The sequence below is a fragment of the Sus scrofa genome, chromosome 4 (assembly GCF_054392235.1).
Source record: "Sus scrofa isolate SSC_HxYL_T2T_F1_AM1 chromosome 4, Sscrofa_HxYL_maternal_Yorkshire_Landrace_v2.0, whole genome shotgun sequence".
Taxonomy (NCBI): domain Eukaryota; kingdom Metazoa; phylum Chordata; class Mammalia; order Artiodactyla; family Suidae; genus Sus; species Sus scrofa.
In genome coordinates, this window is record NC_139386.1 from 97,173,987 (window position 1) to 97,191,216 (window position 17,230).

At 35.0% G+C, this 17,230-nt stretch overlaps 1 protein-coding gene across 19 annotated transcripts in view; it reads left to right on the forward strand.

Moving 5' to 3' along the window:
• The first annotated feature begins 13,746 nt into the window (after positions 1–13,746).
• The window catches only part of FCRL5 (Fc receptor like 5), a 40,100-nt gene continuing 36,616 nt past the window's right edge, over positions 13,747–17,230 (forward strand). For 18 of the 19 annotated variants that reach the window (XR_014844010.1, XR_014844012.1, XR_014844013.1 and 15 more), the window contains exon 1: positions 13,747–13,892. Coding sequence is in view for 13 of the 19 variants with exons in the window: in XM_013996926.3 (XP_013852380.1) it covers positions 13,862–13,892 (31 nt within the window). In the remaining 6 variants the exon portion in view is untranslated. The remainder of the gene's footprint in view (positions 13,893–17,230) is intronic. The other variant, XM_085022623.1, reaches the window with a different exon arrangement.

The following is a 17,230-nucleotide window of genomic DNA, read 5'->3' on the forward strand; positions in this document are numbered from 1 at the left end:
ATATCTGTTTTATCAATGAGAAAACTGGGTATCAAAATCTTGCATAGTTTGCTCAAAGTCACCCAGCTGGTAACTGACAGAGCTAAGATTCAGTTTCATGTCTATCCAATTCAAATACCCATGTTCCTCCCACACAACAAGCTTCTTCCCTGGCCAATGATCAGAGTCTGAATAGATGAAACAGATGGTGTATTGAGATGGCCAAGTTGGAAGAGAACTACAGAGAGGAGAAGAGTCTTTGTGCAGAGATTTTAGGTGAAATTCACCTTGGCAGGTCCAGCATGTATCCTAAGATGGGGAGAGATTTGCTTGACAAACCCAGTGATGGGTGCCTGCTTCAATTAATTTTTTGTAAATATCACTAGGCTGGTAAATTAATAAGAAACAAAAATCAATATGAAATGATGAATAGAGGGTATTCAGAGGTTGAATTAGGTGGAGGAAATGGACACAGATTGGAGAACTAGAAATGTTATCAAATTGGGGTTGCTGCTCGCTGCTTACAAAATCAAATTCACAAATGTTGATACAAAGGAAAGTTGACTTTAATCAGTGCGGGCAATCTGGGGAGATGGGGGACTCAGTGTGCCCCCAAAACAACTTCCAAAGATTCTGCTTGGCCATGAAGGATTTAAAGGGAAGGAGGGAAGTAATATAGGTTAATCATTGAGAAGATATCAGAGTCATAGCCATCCCCACCACCCACACTGTGTGTGGGCTCCTCGACTTCTTGTGAACTTCTGGGGAGCCTCTAGATGTTATCTTGTTCACACAGTTTAGTCATACATTTTTTTTCATAAGGTTACTGAAGAGGAAGCTAGGGAAAAGAGCTGGTCCTCTGTTAGTTATTTATTCCTCATTTCTACTTCTTCGATCTACGGAAAGAACCAGCAAGTTTGACAAGGTATTGTGTGATTAAAAGATCTGAAAGGTATGCTTGGGCTGGAAATAAGTAGAGCATGGGTGTAGCTGGTTAAAATTAGTTACATTATAGCCTTGCTAAAGTGACAAGAAAAGGGGCTTCCTGCTGAGGGCGGTTTCCTTCAAAGAGCTACTTACAGCAAGAAGTTAGAAGGCTGGGGAGCCTTTGTTCTTAGAGCCCTGTGCAAGGTAACACCACCACAATACACCGTTCAAAGACAGGTCAAGGACAGCCTAATCTGACCTAATATCCCTTCTGGACATGGTTGGAAAAATTGTAGCAAGTGTGGAAAATGACCTTTAGTTGTGGGTGCCTCACTTCAGAACCCTAGAACCCTAGAAAGTCTGATGGTGGGTATCAGAAATGTTCTTTCTTCATTATCTCTGACTGTGATTCTTGTTTATCAGACTCAGGTTGATGTAGGCAGTACCTCCAAGGAAATTATGAAATATTCAGGTAGATCCTTAGTGAAATCTTGTTTATCCTAGCCACGAAGTTTCAAACTACGAAACATACATTCACAAAATACTGATGCATGCTAAAACATGGATGAGCCTCAGAAACATGAAACTAAGTGAAAGAAGCCAGACATAAAAGACCACATACTGTATGAATCAAGTTCTATGGTCAAATAGGCAAATCTGTAGACAAAGAAAGTAAATTAGTAATCCATTGACTGGGGAATGGAGAGTACAAATGGGTGCCAAGATTCTATTTGGAGTAATGGAAAATTTTTTTTTTTTGTCTTTTTGCCATTTCTTGTGCCGCTCCCACAGCATATGGAATTTCCCAGGCTAGGAGTCGAATCGGAGCTGTAGCCACCGGCCTACAGCAGAGCCACAGCAACATGGGATCCGAGACGCGTCTGCAAACTACACCATAGCTCACGGCAACTCCGGATCCTTAACCCACTGAGCAAGGCCAGGGATCAAACCCACAACCTCACAGTTCCTAGTTGGATTCGTTAACCACTGCGCCATGACGGGAACTCTATGGAGTAGTGGAAATTTTTTCAAAATTAGATTATGGTAGCAAAACAAGTGAATTTTATCATTGGAAATTATACTTCAATAGCATTATTAAATATATATGCATTCATTGGTGATTTTTACTAAGACTTCATTACCACAAGTGAAGGCAATTTGGTAAAAAAAAAAAAAAAAGGCTGTAGTGTAGAAAGTAAGTAGAACTTTGAAAGAAGAGCAGATTTTGGTTTCATGCAGCTCTGGGCGTTGAATATGCTAATCTAATGAGATGGGTGGTGTGGCATCCTTCATAAAGACACTAGGGATCACGTCTGATAATTTGCTTGAGGTCATTCCTCTGGTCAGTGGCAGAGCCCCAAGTCTCTCTGGAGACAAAGTGTGGGCTCTTTTATCACCTGTCAAAAGAGAACATGGCTTATTAGATATTGCCCTCAGGAAAACGACCTAATAGTAACATTTAAAAATTAAATTCTCTCTTTGTCCAGATGTGCTTATGCTGCCAAGACTCTCTCTTCGCCCTTACCAACCCCCTCACCCCCTACATCTATGAGACTTTTCCCCAGGTGCTTATGGCCAGAGCACCTGAGAGTTTGCACTCTTTTTCCACATTGATTGACAGAGCCCTTGAGCTACATGGCTTATGCAATGATCATGAGATTACTGTGATTAATTCCTCACATCCTACTTTAAATACATCTCTCTCCCTTTGTCCTCCAAAAACCTTTGGCTTTAATCTGTATGACTATAGATAGTACAGTATTTATTTATAAACTTGAGAAAATCAAAGCGTTTCCATTTCCTGCCACCAGGGACCCAGAATAGGCCCTCAATAATTGCCCTTGAAATGTAATCATTTGACCGTGGAAACTTGCTGCTACAGAAAACTTTAAGAGCAGTGTTGCAGATTCTTATTCAAATGTTAATGATGTTGAATCTCTTTATATATATGTATATGTATGTATACATACACATAAACTTAAATTTTTAATTAATTTAAATTTTGACTGAAATATAGTTGATTTACAATGTTGTATTAATTTCAGGTATACACCAAAGTGATTCGGTTATATGTATATATTATATACACATATTATTTTTCACATTCTCTTCCATTCATTTATTACAAGATATTCAGTATAGTTCCTTGTGCTATAACAGTAGGTCCTTGGATCCTTATTGGTTATCTGTTTTATATACAGTAGTGCCTATATTTTAATCCTGAACTCCTAATTTATCCATCCCACCCTCCCCTTTGGTAACCCTAAGTTTGTTTTCGAGTCCATGAGTCTATTTCTGTATTGTAACAAGTTTATTCATATCATTTTTTTAGAGTCCACATAAAAGCAATATCATATAGTATTTGTCTTTGAAGTAAACTCCTTGTCTGGCCTACTTCCCTTAATATGATCATCTCTAGGTCTATTCATGTTGCTGCAAATGGCATTATTTCATTCTTTTTTATGGTTGAGTAACATTATATATATGTGCGTGTATGCATACATATACACCATATATGTATACCATATCTTCTTTGTCCATTCATCTATTGATGGATACTTAAGTTGCTTCCATGTCTTTGCTATTGTAAATAATGCTGCTATGAATGTTGGGGTGCATGTATCTTTTTGAATTATGTTTTTCTCTGGATAACTGAATTAGTTAGGTTTATTCTCAGACAGATATGGATTCCAGACCCGGCTCCACTACTTACTGTCTGTGAGTATTTGTGCTTACAAGGTACCTGAAATTAAGGTACTTAATTTATTTGAGCCTCAGTTTTCCTCATTTATAAAATGAGGATAATAATACATGCCTGGCAGAACATTGTCTGTGTTATTTCAGTTTAACTGTTTTAGTGTTGATGCAAAGATTAAGATAGTATGTACAAATATCTGGTGTGGTAAGCATCCAATACATGGGAGCTATTAAGATAAACATCATTCTCAGTTCAGAATAAAAGTACATCTACCACCTGACACCAACAACAAATGACAAAAAGAATGCTAAATGAAACTCTTCCTTCAATGAATTTTTGTTTGTTTGTTTGTTTTGGCTACACTTGCAGCATGTGGAAATTCCCTGGCAGGGATTGAACCCACAGTGCAGTTGCATGTTGTGCCACAAGAAAACATCAATTTTTTTGTTTGTTTGTTTTAACAAAGATTTTTTTCCCTAGGTATATTTTCCCTTGATATTTAAACCCATGTGTATTTCAAGGAAAAAAAAATTGTCTGTTTCTGATTCATTTATGCTTAACTCAATACGATATTACCATTTCTGGAAAAGAATCATAGAGTAAGTCATTTCCCCCCTTTTTAAAACTTCTATTACTTTTTCCTTTTTTTCATCCTGAACTTGTAGATTGATGTGGTAAGATTTAAGGTGATTATGTTCTTGAGTGTTGCTATCCTTAAATCTAACTCTTCTCTCTTTTTTTTTTCTTTTTTTTTCGTCTTTTTGCCTTTTCGAGGGCCGCTTCCCACGGCATATGGAGGTTCCCAGGCTAGGGGTCAAATCAGAGCTGTAGTCACTGGCCTACGCCAGAGCCATAGCAACGTGTGATCCAAACCACGTCTGCAACCTACAGCACAGGTCACGGCAAGTCTGGATCCTTAACCCACTAAGCAAGGTCAGGGATCAAACCTGCAACCTCATGGTTCCTAGTCGGATTCGTTAACCACTGCGCCACGACGGGAACTCCAAATCTAACTCTTCATTTGTCTACCTTTCTTACGTCAATATGTTTTAAAATTTTCTAAAAGACTTCTACTTTTTTTTCCTTTTCACCCCCTGTACCCATTTCTCTTACTCTTGACCCCTTGCCTCTGGCAACCACCAATCTGTTTTCTGTATCTATTAGGTTGCTTTTGTTTTCTTTTGTTTATATTTTCAGATTTCAAGTATGAGAGATTATGTGGTATTTATCTTTCCTTGACTTATTACAACACAGTATCATGCCCTCAAGATCCATTCATGTTGTCACAAATGGCAAAATTTCATCCTTTTTATGGCTAAGTAATACTTCATGGTATTTATATCACATTTCTTTATTCATTTATCAATGGGCATTTATGTTGTTTCCATACCTTGGATATTATAAATAATGCTACAATGAACATAGGGGTTCAAAAAAACATATCTTTTTTGAGTTAGTGTTTTCATTTCTTTAGGTACATAACCAGAAGTGGACTTGCTGGATCATACAGTAATTCTATTTTCAGTTTCTGAGGAACTTTCATACTGTTCTGCATAGTGGCTGCACCAATTTACATTCCCACCAACAGTATACAAGGATTCCCTTTTCTCCATGTTCTTGTTGTTTCTTGTCTTTTTGATGATAGCCATTCTGACAGGTGTGAGTTGGTATCACATCACGGTTTCAATTTATGTTTCCTGTATGATTAGTGATGCTGAACACTTTTTCAGATACTTGTTGGCTATCTGTATATCTTCTTTGGAAAAAATGTCTATTCAGATCTTCTGCTCATTTTTAAATTGAATTGTTTTGTTGTTGTTGTTGAGTTGTGAGTCCTTTATGTATTTTGGATATTAGCTCCTTATCAGATAAATAATTTGAAAATATTCTTTCCCACTCAGTGGATTCTCTATTTTGTTGATAGTTTCCTTTGCTGTGCAGAAACTTTTTTTATTATGAAGTCCTCCTTCATATGATATCATAGTCATCATAATAAAAAAGCATTTGTTTTTGTTGCTTTTGCTATCAGATTTTTTAGTCTTTTTGTCTTTTTTTGTTGTTGTTGTTATTTCTTGGGCCACTCCCGCGGCATATGGAGGTTCCCAGGCTAGGGGTCGAATTGGAGCTGTAGCCACTGGCCTACGCCAGAGCCACAGCAACGCGGGATCAGAGCCACAGCAACGCGGGATCCGAGCCGCGTCTGCAACCTACACCACAGCTCACGGCAATGCCGGGTCCCTAACCCACTGAGCAAGAGCAGGGATCGAACCCGCAACCTCATGGTTCCTAGTCGGATTCGTTAACCACTGCGCCACGACGGGAACTCCCTATCAGATTTTTTAAAATCATCACCAAGACCTACATCAAGGAGTTATGCTTTCTTCTAGGGGTTTTAGTTTCAGGTCTGACAGCCAAGTTTTTAATTTATTTTGGTTAATTTGGGGGTGCGATATAAGATGGCGATTGAGTTCATTCTTTGGCATGTGGCTGTCCAGTTTTCTTGACCCCAGGCATTGAAGAGCATATCCTTTCTCCATTGTGTATTCCTGGCATCTTTGTCATAAACGACACTGTATTTCTGATTATGCTGAGGTACTTTCCCTCGATGCTGACTTTGTTGAGAATTTTCATCATAAATGAACATTGAATTTTGTCAAAAGCCTTTTCTTCATATATTGAGAAATTCATATGATTATCATCCTTCATTTTGTTAATATGGCATATCACATTGATTAATTTGTGGATGTTGAACCTGGAACTGCTTTTGCTGTATCCCACAAATTTTGGTACTTTTCAATTTTTGTTTGTCTCAAAGTTTTCTATTTATTCCTCTTTTGAATTCCTCTTTGACCCATTAGTTGCTCAGCAGTGTGTTGTCTAATCTCCACATATTTTTTAATTTTTGTTTTCTTCATGTAGTTAATTTCTAGTATAATATCATTGTGTTTGGAAAAATGGCTGATATTATTTCAATGATCATAAATTTATTAAGACTTGTTTTGTAGTCTAACCTATGACCTATCCTGGAAAATATTCCATGTACCTTTGAGAAGAATGGATTCTGTTACTTTAGGATATAACTAACATTCTGTATGTATTTGTTAAGTCCATCTGACTAACATGTCCTTTAAGGCCAATGTTTCCTTATTGACTTTCTGTCTGGATGAGCTAGTCATTGATATAAGTGGGGCATTTAATCCTCTAAGACTATTACCGTATCATTGTCTATTTCTCCCTTTAGTCTGTTAAAATTTGCTCCTACTTAGGTGCTCTTGTATTGGGTGTACAAATATTTACTAATGTTCTATTTTCTTGTGAGATTGATCCCTTTATCATATGTAATGCTCATCTTTGTCTCTTACTACAATTTTGTTTTAAAGTCTATTTCGTCTAACGTAAGTATAGCTTACTCCAGCTTTCGTTTGGTTTTTATTTGCATAGACCGTCTTATTTCATCCCTTCACTTCGAGCCCGTGTATGTCCTTAAAATGAGCCTCTTGTAGAGAGCATATACATGGGTCTTCTTCTTTTTTTTTAAATTGATCAGCCACTCTGTGTATTTGTTTGGAGCATTTACATTTAAGGTAATTATTAAGTGTATACTTATTGTCACTTTGATAATTCTTTTCTGGTTGTTTACATAATTGTTCTGTGTTCCTTTTATCTTCTCTCACACGCTTCCTTTTTTAATGGACTTGCCAAATTTTATATTATTTTTATTCATTAAATGAATACTTATTTTACCTACAAAATATTTAAATATACAAATAAAATCATATGGTAACAAAATTAAATTACAATTATTAATGTGTTTGCAAAAAGATTTGTTCTTGTGAACTTATCATGTCAAATTTACAAGGGTTAATTATTCTTCCTAAACAATCTTCATAATTTTTTAGAAATTTAAATATTATCTTTCAGATAAGTTTTTAAAAATCACCTTTGGTCTCTCTGTAGTGTACCAGATTAGTTATAATTTTAAAATTTGAAATAAAATTGATTTACAATGCTATATTATTTTCCAGTGTACTACATACTGATTCAATATTTTTATAGATATATTCAGTTATAGTTATCACAAAATAATGGCTACACTTCCCTATGCTGTGCAATATATTCTTGTTGATTATTTATTTTATACACAGTAGTTTGTATCTCTTAATTCTCTACCCTTATCTTGCCCTCACTGCTTCCCTCTCCCCACGGGTAACCAATACTTTGTTCTTTATAAGTCTGTGAGTCTGTTTCTATTATCTTCATTCATTTGTTTTATTTTTTAGATTCCACATATAATTAATAACATACAGTATTTGTTTTCCTTTGTATAATTTATTTCACTAAGCATAATACCCTCTAGGTCCATCCATGTCACTACAAATGGTAGAATTTTTTGATGGCTGAATTTTTTTTTTTTTTGGCTGAGGAATATGTATACAATGGGATACTGTGAGTGTGTGTGTGTGTGCACCACGTCTTTATCCATTCATAGTTTGCTTCCATATCTTAGTGATTCCAAATTATGCTGCTATGAACATTGGGGTGCATGTGCTTTTTGGATTTTTTTAAGATATGTATTCAGGACTGGAAATACTGAGTCATATGGTAATTCTATTTTTAGTTTTTTGAGGAACCTCTGTGCTGTTCCCATAGTGGTGCACAAATGTACATTTCCAGAACAGAATACTAGGGTTCCCTTTTCTCCATGTGCTCACCAAAAACGTTATTTGTAGACATTTTGATGATAGCCATTCTGATACATATGAGGTGATACCTCACTGTGGTTTTGATTTGAGTTTCTCTGATGATTGAGTATCTTTTTATGTGCCTGTTGGCTATCTGTATGTCTTCTTTTAAAAAATGCCTATTCAGGAAGATCTTCCCATATTTTAATCTGATTGTTTTGTTCAGATATTGAGCTGTATGAGCTGTTTATACATTTTGACTATTAACCCTTTATCAATAGTATCATCTGAAAATATTTTCTCCCAGTCAGTATGTTGTCTTTTCATTTTGTTGATGGTCTTCTTTGCTGGGCAAAAGCTTTTAACTAGGTCCCATTTGTTTATTTTTCTTTTGCTTCTTTTGCCTTAGGATATTGAATCATAAAAATATTGCTACAATTTATTTCAAAGAGTGTTCTGCCTATGTTTTCTTCTAGGAGTTTTTTTAGGCCTTACATTTAGGTATTTAATCTGTTTTGTATTTATTTTTCCTATGATGTGAGAAAATAGTCTAATTTCATTCTTTTACATGTTTAGTTTCATGTCCCAGCCCCATTTATTAATCTCACTCTCTTCCTTTGTGGGTTGATGACTTAAAAAAAAACTACCATACTTTATTACTTTATCTCTTTTTTTCTTTCTTCTTCTTCTTTTTTTTTTCTACTTACTACAGGATTGCTTCATGGTTAACTAGAAGACTTTTGTATAATCATTTATCATTATAACACTCTATTTCAAGTTGATAGCAACGTGTTTAATCCCTAAAACTCAATCATTTTTCTTTCCTCCTCACATTTTATTTTTTGATATCACATTTTGTATTCTTATATCTTGTGTGTCCCTTAACTAATAATTATAATCATAGTTCTTTTATACTATTTTTGCCTTTTAATCTTTATACTAACTTTACAAATGATTAAACCACTACCTTTACTATATATTTATCTTACCAGTGAGATATTTTCTTTTATGTTTTCTTGCTACTAATTAAACTTTCTTTTCCATTTAAATAAGTCCTTTTAATACTTCTCATGAGGTCAATTTAGTGGTGAAAACTCCTTTAGCTTTTCTTCTCTGTAAAACTCTGTCTCTTTCAATTCTGGACGATAACTTCTCTGGATAGACTATTATTGGTTGGTTTTTCATGTGAATAGCACTTTGACTATATCGTTCTACTCCCTTCTGGCCTATAAAACTTCTCCTGAGACATCTACTTATAGTCTTATGAGTGTTCCCTTGTACATAACAAAATGTTTTACTCTTGTTGCTTTTAATATCCTCTCTTTAACTTTTGATAGTTTTAATTATGCTGTGTCTTTGTGTAGGTCATTTTGGGTTCATCTTATTAAAACTCTGAGTTTCCTGGATCTCAGGAACCCCTAGTGCAGATATATATACATCTCATTTTTATCCATTCATCTATTTCTAATTGAAGTATAATATTACATAATTCACAGGCTACAAGGTTACAGGTTATAAGTTACAATACAATGATTCACAATTTAGACTCTATTTATAGTTATTATAAAATATTTACTGTATTCTCCATGTTGTATCCTTGTGTCTTATTTTATACCTAATAGTTTGAACCTCTTAATTCCTTATGCCTGCTTTGCCCTTCCCCCTCTTTCCGCTCTCCATTAGTAACCAGTAATTTGTTCTATCTGAGTCTACTTCTTTTTCTTTTGTTATATTTATTAGCTTCTTTTATTTTTTATATTCCATATATAAGTGATATCACACAGTATTTGTCTTTGTCTGACTTGTTTCACTAAGTATAATACCCCTCAAGTCCATTCTTATCGCAAATGGCAAACTTTCTTTATGGCTAAGTAGTATTCCATTGTATATGTTTACACCATATGTTTTATCCATTCATCTGTTGATGGACACTTAGGTTGCTTCCATATCTTGAATACTGCAAATAATGATGTTGTGAATATTGGGGTGCATGTATCTTTTCAAATTAGTGTTTTGGTCTTTTTCAAATATATACTCAGGAGTAGAATTGCCAGGTCACATGTAGTTTTTTGAGAAACTTCTATACTGTTTTCTACCAAAAAACAGTGGCTAATCCAATTTAAATTCTACCAACAGTATACAAGGGTTTCCTTTTCTCCACATTCTTACCAACATTTATTTGTGTTTGTGTGTGTGTGTGTGTGTGTTCTTTTTGATGATAGCCATTCTAACAGGTGCAAGGTGATATCTCGTGGTTTTTATTTACATTTCCCTGATGATTAAGAATGTTAAGGATTTTTTCATGTGCTTGTTGGCCATCTGCCTTACTTTTTTTTTTGGAAAGAATGTCTATATAAATTTCTACCCATTTTTTATTGAGTTTTTTTTTTGATGTTGAGTTGTATGAGCAGTTGTATAGCTATATATACATATATAGTCATATTATTTGCAAATGTTTCCCCCATTCAGTAGATTGTATTTTCATTTTGTCAATGGTTTCCTTTGCTGTGCAAAAGTCTCTAAGTTTAATGAGGTCTTTTTGATTATTTTTGCTTTTATTTCTTTTGTTTTAGGAGACAGATCCAAAAAAATATTGCTATAATTTATTTCAAAGAGTGCTCTCCCTATGTTTTCCTCCAGGTGTTTTATGGCATCCAGTTTTACATTTAGGTCTTTAATCCATTTTGAGTTTATTTTTGTATATAGTATTAGAGAATATTCTAATTTCATTCCTTTACATGTAGCTGTCCAGTTTTCCCAGCACCGCTTATTAAAAAAACTGTCTTTTCTCCATTGTATGTTCTTGCCTCCTTTGTCATAGATTAATTGATCATATTTTTGTGGGGTATTTCTGGAATCTCTATTCTGTTCCATTGATATGTGTGTCTGTTTTTCTATCAGTACCCTACTTGTTGGTTTGTTGTTTATTTGGCCACACCAATGGCACATGGAATTTCCCAAGCCAGAGATAGAAACCATGCCACAGCAATGACCCAAGCCACTGCAGTGACAACACTAGATCCTTAACCCACTGTGCCACAAGGGAACTCCTTATACTGTTTTAATTACTGTAGCTTTGTAGTATATTCTGAAGTCAGGGATTATAGTTTCTTCAGCTCTGTTCATCTTTCTCAAGATTGTTTTGGCTATTTGGGGTCTTTTGTGTTTCTATACAAATTTTAAAATTATTTGTTATAGTTCTGTGAAAATGCCATTGGTATTGCGACAGGAATTGCACTGAATCTATGCATTGCCTTAGGTTAGTGTAGTCAGTTTAATGATATTAATTCTTCTAATCAAGAACTTGATATATCTTTTTGTTTATGTTGTCTTCAATTTCTTTCATCAGTGTCAGAATTTTCTGTGTACATGATTTTTATTTCCTTAGGTAGGTTTATTCCTAGGTATATTATTTTTTACTGCAGTAATAAATTGGATTGCTTCTTTAATTTTCCTTCTGATAGTTTGTTGTTAGAATATAGAAGTGCAACAGATTTCTGTATGTTAATTTTTGTATCCCAAAACTTTACCAAATCCATTGAGAAGCTCTAGCAGTTTTCTGGTGGCATCTTTAGGATTTTCTATGTATAGCATCAACAATCGTATGCCAATAAAATTGACAACCTAGAAGAAATGGACAAATTCTTAAAAAGATGCAATCTCCTAAGACTGAACCAGGAAAAAGTAAAGAAATAGGAACAGACCAATTACCAGTAATAAGATTGAATCAGTAATTTAAAAATTCCCATCAAGCAAAAGTCCAGGACCAGATAGCTTCAAAGGTGAATTCTACCAAATATGTAGAGTTAACACCTTTCTCAAACTATTCAAAAAATTGCAGAGGAAGGAATACTTCCAAAGTTTTTCTATAAGACCAGCATCACTCTGATACCAAAACCAGACCAGGCAACAATAGCACAAAAAAAGAAAATTGCAAGGCTTGTGAAATAAAATTTATATTTTAAGGCAGGACAAGAAAAAATTACCAACGGGATATAAAAAGAATATATAAATCACCAATAAGAACATGAAAAAATAATTTATTGCATAATTTACCAGGGAAGTGAAAATTAAAACCACAATGAAGTAATCCCAGCATAGTGACCAAAATTCACAAGATCATAATAGCAATATCCACAAGTATTTCACAGCAATGAGAACTCTCACACACCGGTTGGTAAGGTGAGAATAAGCACAACCACTTTGGAAAATAACTTTGTAGTACCTTCTAAACTGAGTCTCCTAGGAGTTCCCTTGTGGTACAGTGGGTTAAGGATCTGACATTATCCCCTCAGCAACTTGGGTTGGTGCTGTGACTGACATGGGTTTGATCGCTGGCCCAGGAACTTTCACATGCCATGGGTGTGGCCAAAAAATAAAAATAAATAAACTGAACCTTCTAAACTAAACTGTATGAGCCAGGAATTCTATTCCCAATAATATACTCAACAGAAACGCAAGCCCACATGCACCAAGAGGCCTACACAAGAATATTTGAGGCAGAACTATTTATAATAGCTTCAAAAGCGAGTGAAAGCTCTTTGTTCCCTTTGAGGTCCTCCAGCTAGACTAAGATGGAGTAATGCCTATTTACTCTTCTATGCTTTTCTTGTCTTGGAGTGAAGTAGATAGGATGTAATATAATATACATAAGGTGATCTGCATTTGTAGATATGAAATTAAACTTCCCATTAAGAAGACCAAGGTATGTACCCAGAAAGAAAGGGTGGGGAAAATTATTTGAAAATCAGAAACTGGCATTCCTCCTGACAGCTAATGTCTTAGAGATCTTTGTGACCAGTATGCTAAGATGGAAAAATGACTTTTAAGAAGTTATAAAAGCAATTCATTTACATAGTATTTTTTTTTAAAAATTAAACAGTTTAGAAGGACATAAAATGAAATGTCTCCTTCCCATTCATAGTTCTTCAAATATAACCACTATTTTAGGTATACTTTCCAAGAAAAGATAAAGGATACCTATGTCACTTTATGCACACATGTACTCTATTTTTCACATCTACTCCATGCGATAACACTACAAATACCAGTCTACTACTCACTTTTTTCTCTTCACATTAATCAAGACTGTCTTACCTTCTTATATTTGTAAGTTTACCTCATTCTCAATGTCTGCATTGTGTGTCATTGTATAAATAGAATATTCTGAAGAAGTGCTATATTCATTAGTTCTATTACATTATTTCCAGTGTTTTGGCAATTATGAATGATGCCACAATAAATATTGTTTTACAGCAAGTTTCACATACTTTCCTTAAGGTATTTTCCCAGCAATAGAAATGTGGGAGTAAGCTTATGTGCTTTTTTTAAAACCCTAACATTTATTTTTTCACTTTTATCTCAGGGCAGGAAACTTTGATCAGTAGTTAAAGATGGGTACTTCCACTTCCTTTTTTCTAATTCACTAATGCACCCTGCTCTTCGAAAAAACTATTTCTCAGACGTGCTCCTTGGGGCTCGTGGGACAGAGTACAACTGTCAGATCCAAACCAAACCTGCCATTCCTGAGAAGACACCTCTCTTTTGGTCTTAGCCCTGGGAAGCCCAGGCCTTCATGCTGCTGTGGGTGTCACTGCTCGTCCTGGGTAAGTAGAACAGCTCATTGTGGGCCCTGGGTGGGCTTGGGGCAGCTCTCACTACCACAGAAAGATATCTCCTTCTTTTGCACACAGATATAAACCACAGCAGTGACTGGCAGATAACACGGGGAGGTGAGGGGAGGACAGGGACTCACAGGAGGTAGTGGGGAAGGCAAGGAAGAAACCTCTGATACATGACATTCTTTCTCCCCCTGCCCAGGTTTATTGAAGTATAATTGATGAAGCTTGGGCTTATCAGACACAACTTAGAATAGATTTACAAGGAGATCCTGCTGAATAGCATTGAGAACTTTGTCTAGATACTCATGTTGCAACAGAAGAAAGGGTGGGGGAAAAAATGTAATTGTAATGTATACATGTAAGGATAACCTGACCCCCTTGCTGTACAGTGGGAAAATAAAAAAAATATTAAAAAAAAGAAAAAAAAATTGCATATATTTAAGATGTACAAAATTATTTCACCATATATATGATGAAATAATTAGCACAATCAGCTAGTTAACATTTCTCTTAGGTATACCAATTCACATAGTTACCTTTGTGTGTCTATATATGGAAAGAACAGTTTACATCAACCCTCTTAGCAAATGTCAAGCATACATTATTGTTAACTGTAGTCACCATTAGATATCTAGTACTTATTCAGCTTATAACTGAAAATTTGTTCCCTTTGACCAATATCTCCCCAGTTCCCCCTCATCCCACTCACTGCCTGGCAAATACCATTTTATTCTCTGATTTTGTGAGTTCAACTTTTTCAGATTCCACCTGTAAGTGAGATCATGCGGTGTTTGTCTTTCTCTATCTGGCTTGTTTTACTTATCATAATGTTCTCAGGTTTATCCCTCTTGTCACAATGGCAGGATTTCTTTCTTTTTTTAAAAAAAACTGAGTAATATTTCATTGTATAGGTATATATATATGTATAATATATTAATGGATAAAGAAAATGTGGTATATATGTATAGATTTTATATATGTAATACACATTTTAATATTCTTAACAATAGTGAGCAATGGTTCTTCACCAATATTTTTTAACTTTCGTGTATATATATGTGTGTGTGTGTGTGTATACACCACATTTTCTTTATCCATTAATCAGTTGACAGACACTTAGATTGTTTCCATATTTTTGGCTACTGTGAATAATACTGCAGTGAATATTGAAGTGCAGGAATCTTATTGAGGTACTGATTGTATTTCCTTTGGTTATATACCCAGAAGTGGGATTTGCTGGATCATATGATAGTTTTATTTTCAATTTTTTTAGGATGGTTTTGAGTACGGTTTCTGCATAATAACTGTGTAAATTTATATTCTTAGCAATAGTGAACAAAGGTTCTTCTCCAACACTTTTCTTTTGTCTGTTATCTTTTGATAACAGCCATTCTAACAGATGTGAGATGATAATTCATAGTGATTTTGATTTGCATTTTCCTGATGATTAGTAATGTTGAGCATCTTTTCATATACTTGTTGGACATTTTTATTCTTCCATTGAGAATATTTATTCATGTCCTTTACTGTTTTTCAATTTGTTTTTCACTGTTGATTTGTTAGAGTTCCTTATGTATTTTACATACTAACCCCTATCGTATACACGGTTTGCAAATATTTTTCCCATTCCGTAGTTTACCTCTTTATACCGTTGATTGTTTCCTTTGTTGTGCAGAAGTCTTTATTTTGATGTCGTCCCATTTGTTTTTGTTTTTGCTTTTTGTGCCTGTTCTTTGGGGGTCATACCCCCAAAAATCATGTCCCAGACCAATGCCAAAAAGCTTTCTCTCTCTGTTTTCTTATAGTAGTTTTGTGGTTTCAGGTCTTATATTTAAGTCATTAATCTACTTTGAGTTGATTTTTGTACATTGTGAAATATAGGGGTCCAATTTTATTTTTTAATGTGGTTATTCAGTTTTTGCCCCATGATTTGTGGAAGAGACTATCCTTTTTCTCTTGTGTGTTCTTGACACCTTTTTTTGAAGATCAGTTGACTGTAAATGTGTGAATTTATTTCTGGACTCTCTGTTCTGATCCATTGGTCTATATGTCTGTTTTTATGACAGTTTTGATTACTATAGCTTTGTAATATAGTATGAAGTCAGGATGTACTATGCCTCCAATTTTGTTCTTCTAGCTCAAGATAGTGTTGACTTTCAGGGGTCCTTTGTGTATCTACCAGTTTTTTTTTTTTTCTTTGCGAGTACTATGAGACCTATATAAAACATAACAGTCGATTTAAGAAATTTGTTTCAATCATATATCAAAACTCTACATTTTTGTCCCCCATTTTATTATAGACACCACAATTTATGTGTTTGTATATTATATATACATTAACAAATTACTGAAGCTACAGTTATTTTTAATATGTTTGTCTTTTTAAAACTTTTTCACTAAAATTAAAAGTGATTGATGTACCATTATAAAGGATGCTATTGTCTGGATGTCTGTTTCCCCTCAAACTTCATATGTTTTGCCCCTTAAGATAACAGTATTAGGAGATGGCAGGGCCTTTGGGAGGTGATTATATCATGAGGGCAGAACTGTCATGAATGAGGTTAGTGACCCTTATAAAAGAGGCCAAAGGGAGTCCTCTCATGCCTTCTTCCATGTGAGGGTACAGTGAGAAGATGACTATTGAGGATGAAGTGGGCTCTGCCAGAGATGAGTCTACTCGTGCTTTGATATTGGACTTTCCAGGATCCAGAATAGTGAGAAATACATTTCTATTGTTTATAAGCTACCCAGTATAGCATTTTTATTATAGCAGACTGAATGGACTAAAACATAGTATTTGAAAGGTTCTGAATTTGACTATACAGAAATTCTTCAATTCATGATGAAGTTGTGTCCTGATAAACTCATTATAAGTTGAAAATATGACATTTTCAACTCTAAAGTGCATTCAGTACACTTAACATATTGAATATCATACATAGTTTAGACTAGCCTACCTTAAGTATGCTCAGAACACTTAAATTAGCCTATAGCTGGGCAAAATCGTCTAACACAAAGTATGTTTTGTAATAACGTGTTAATATATCATGCAATTTATTGAGTGCTGTATTGAAAGTGAAAAATAGAGGCAGAATGGTCAGAGTTCCCATCGTGGCACAGTAGGAACGAATCCGACTAGGAACCATGAGGTTGCGGGTTCAATTCCTGGCCTCGCTCAGTAGGTTAAGGATCCAGCATTGCAGTGAGCTGTGGTGTAGGTCAAAGATGCGGCTCAGATCTGGCATTGCTGTGGCTGTGACCTAAGCCTGTAGCTGTAGGTCCAACTTGACCCCTGCCTGCGAATCTCCATATGCTGTGGACAT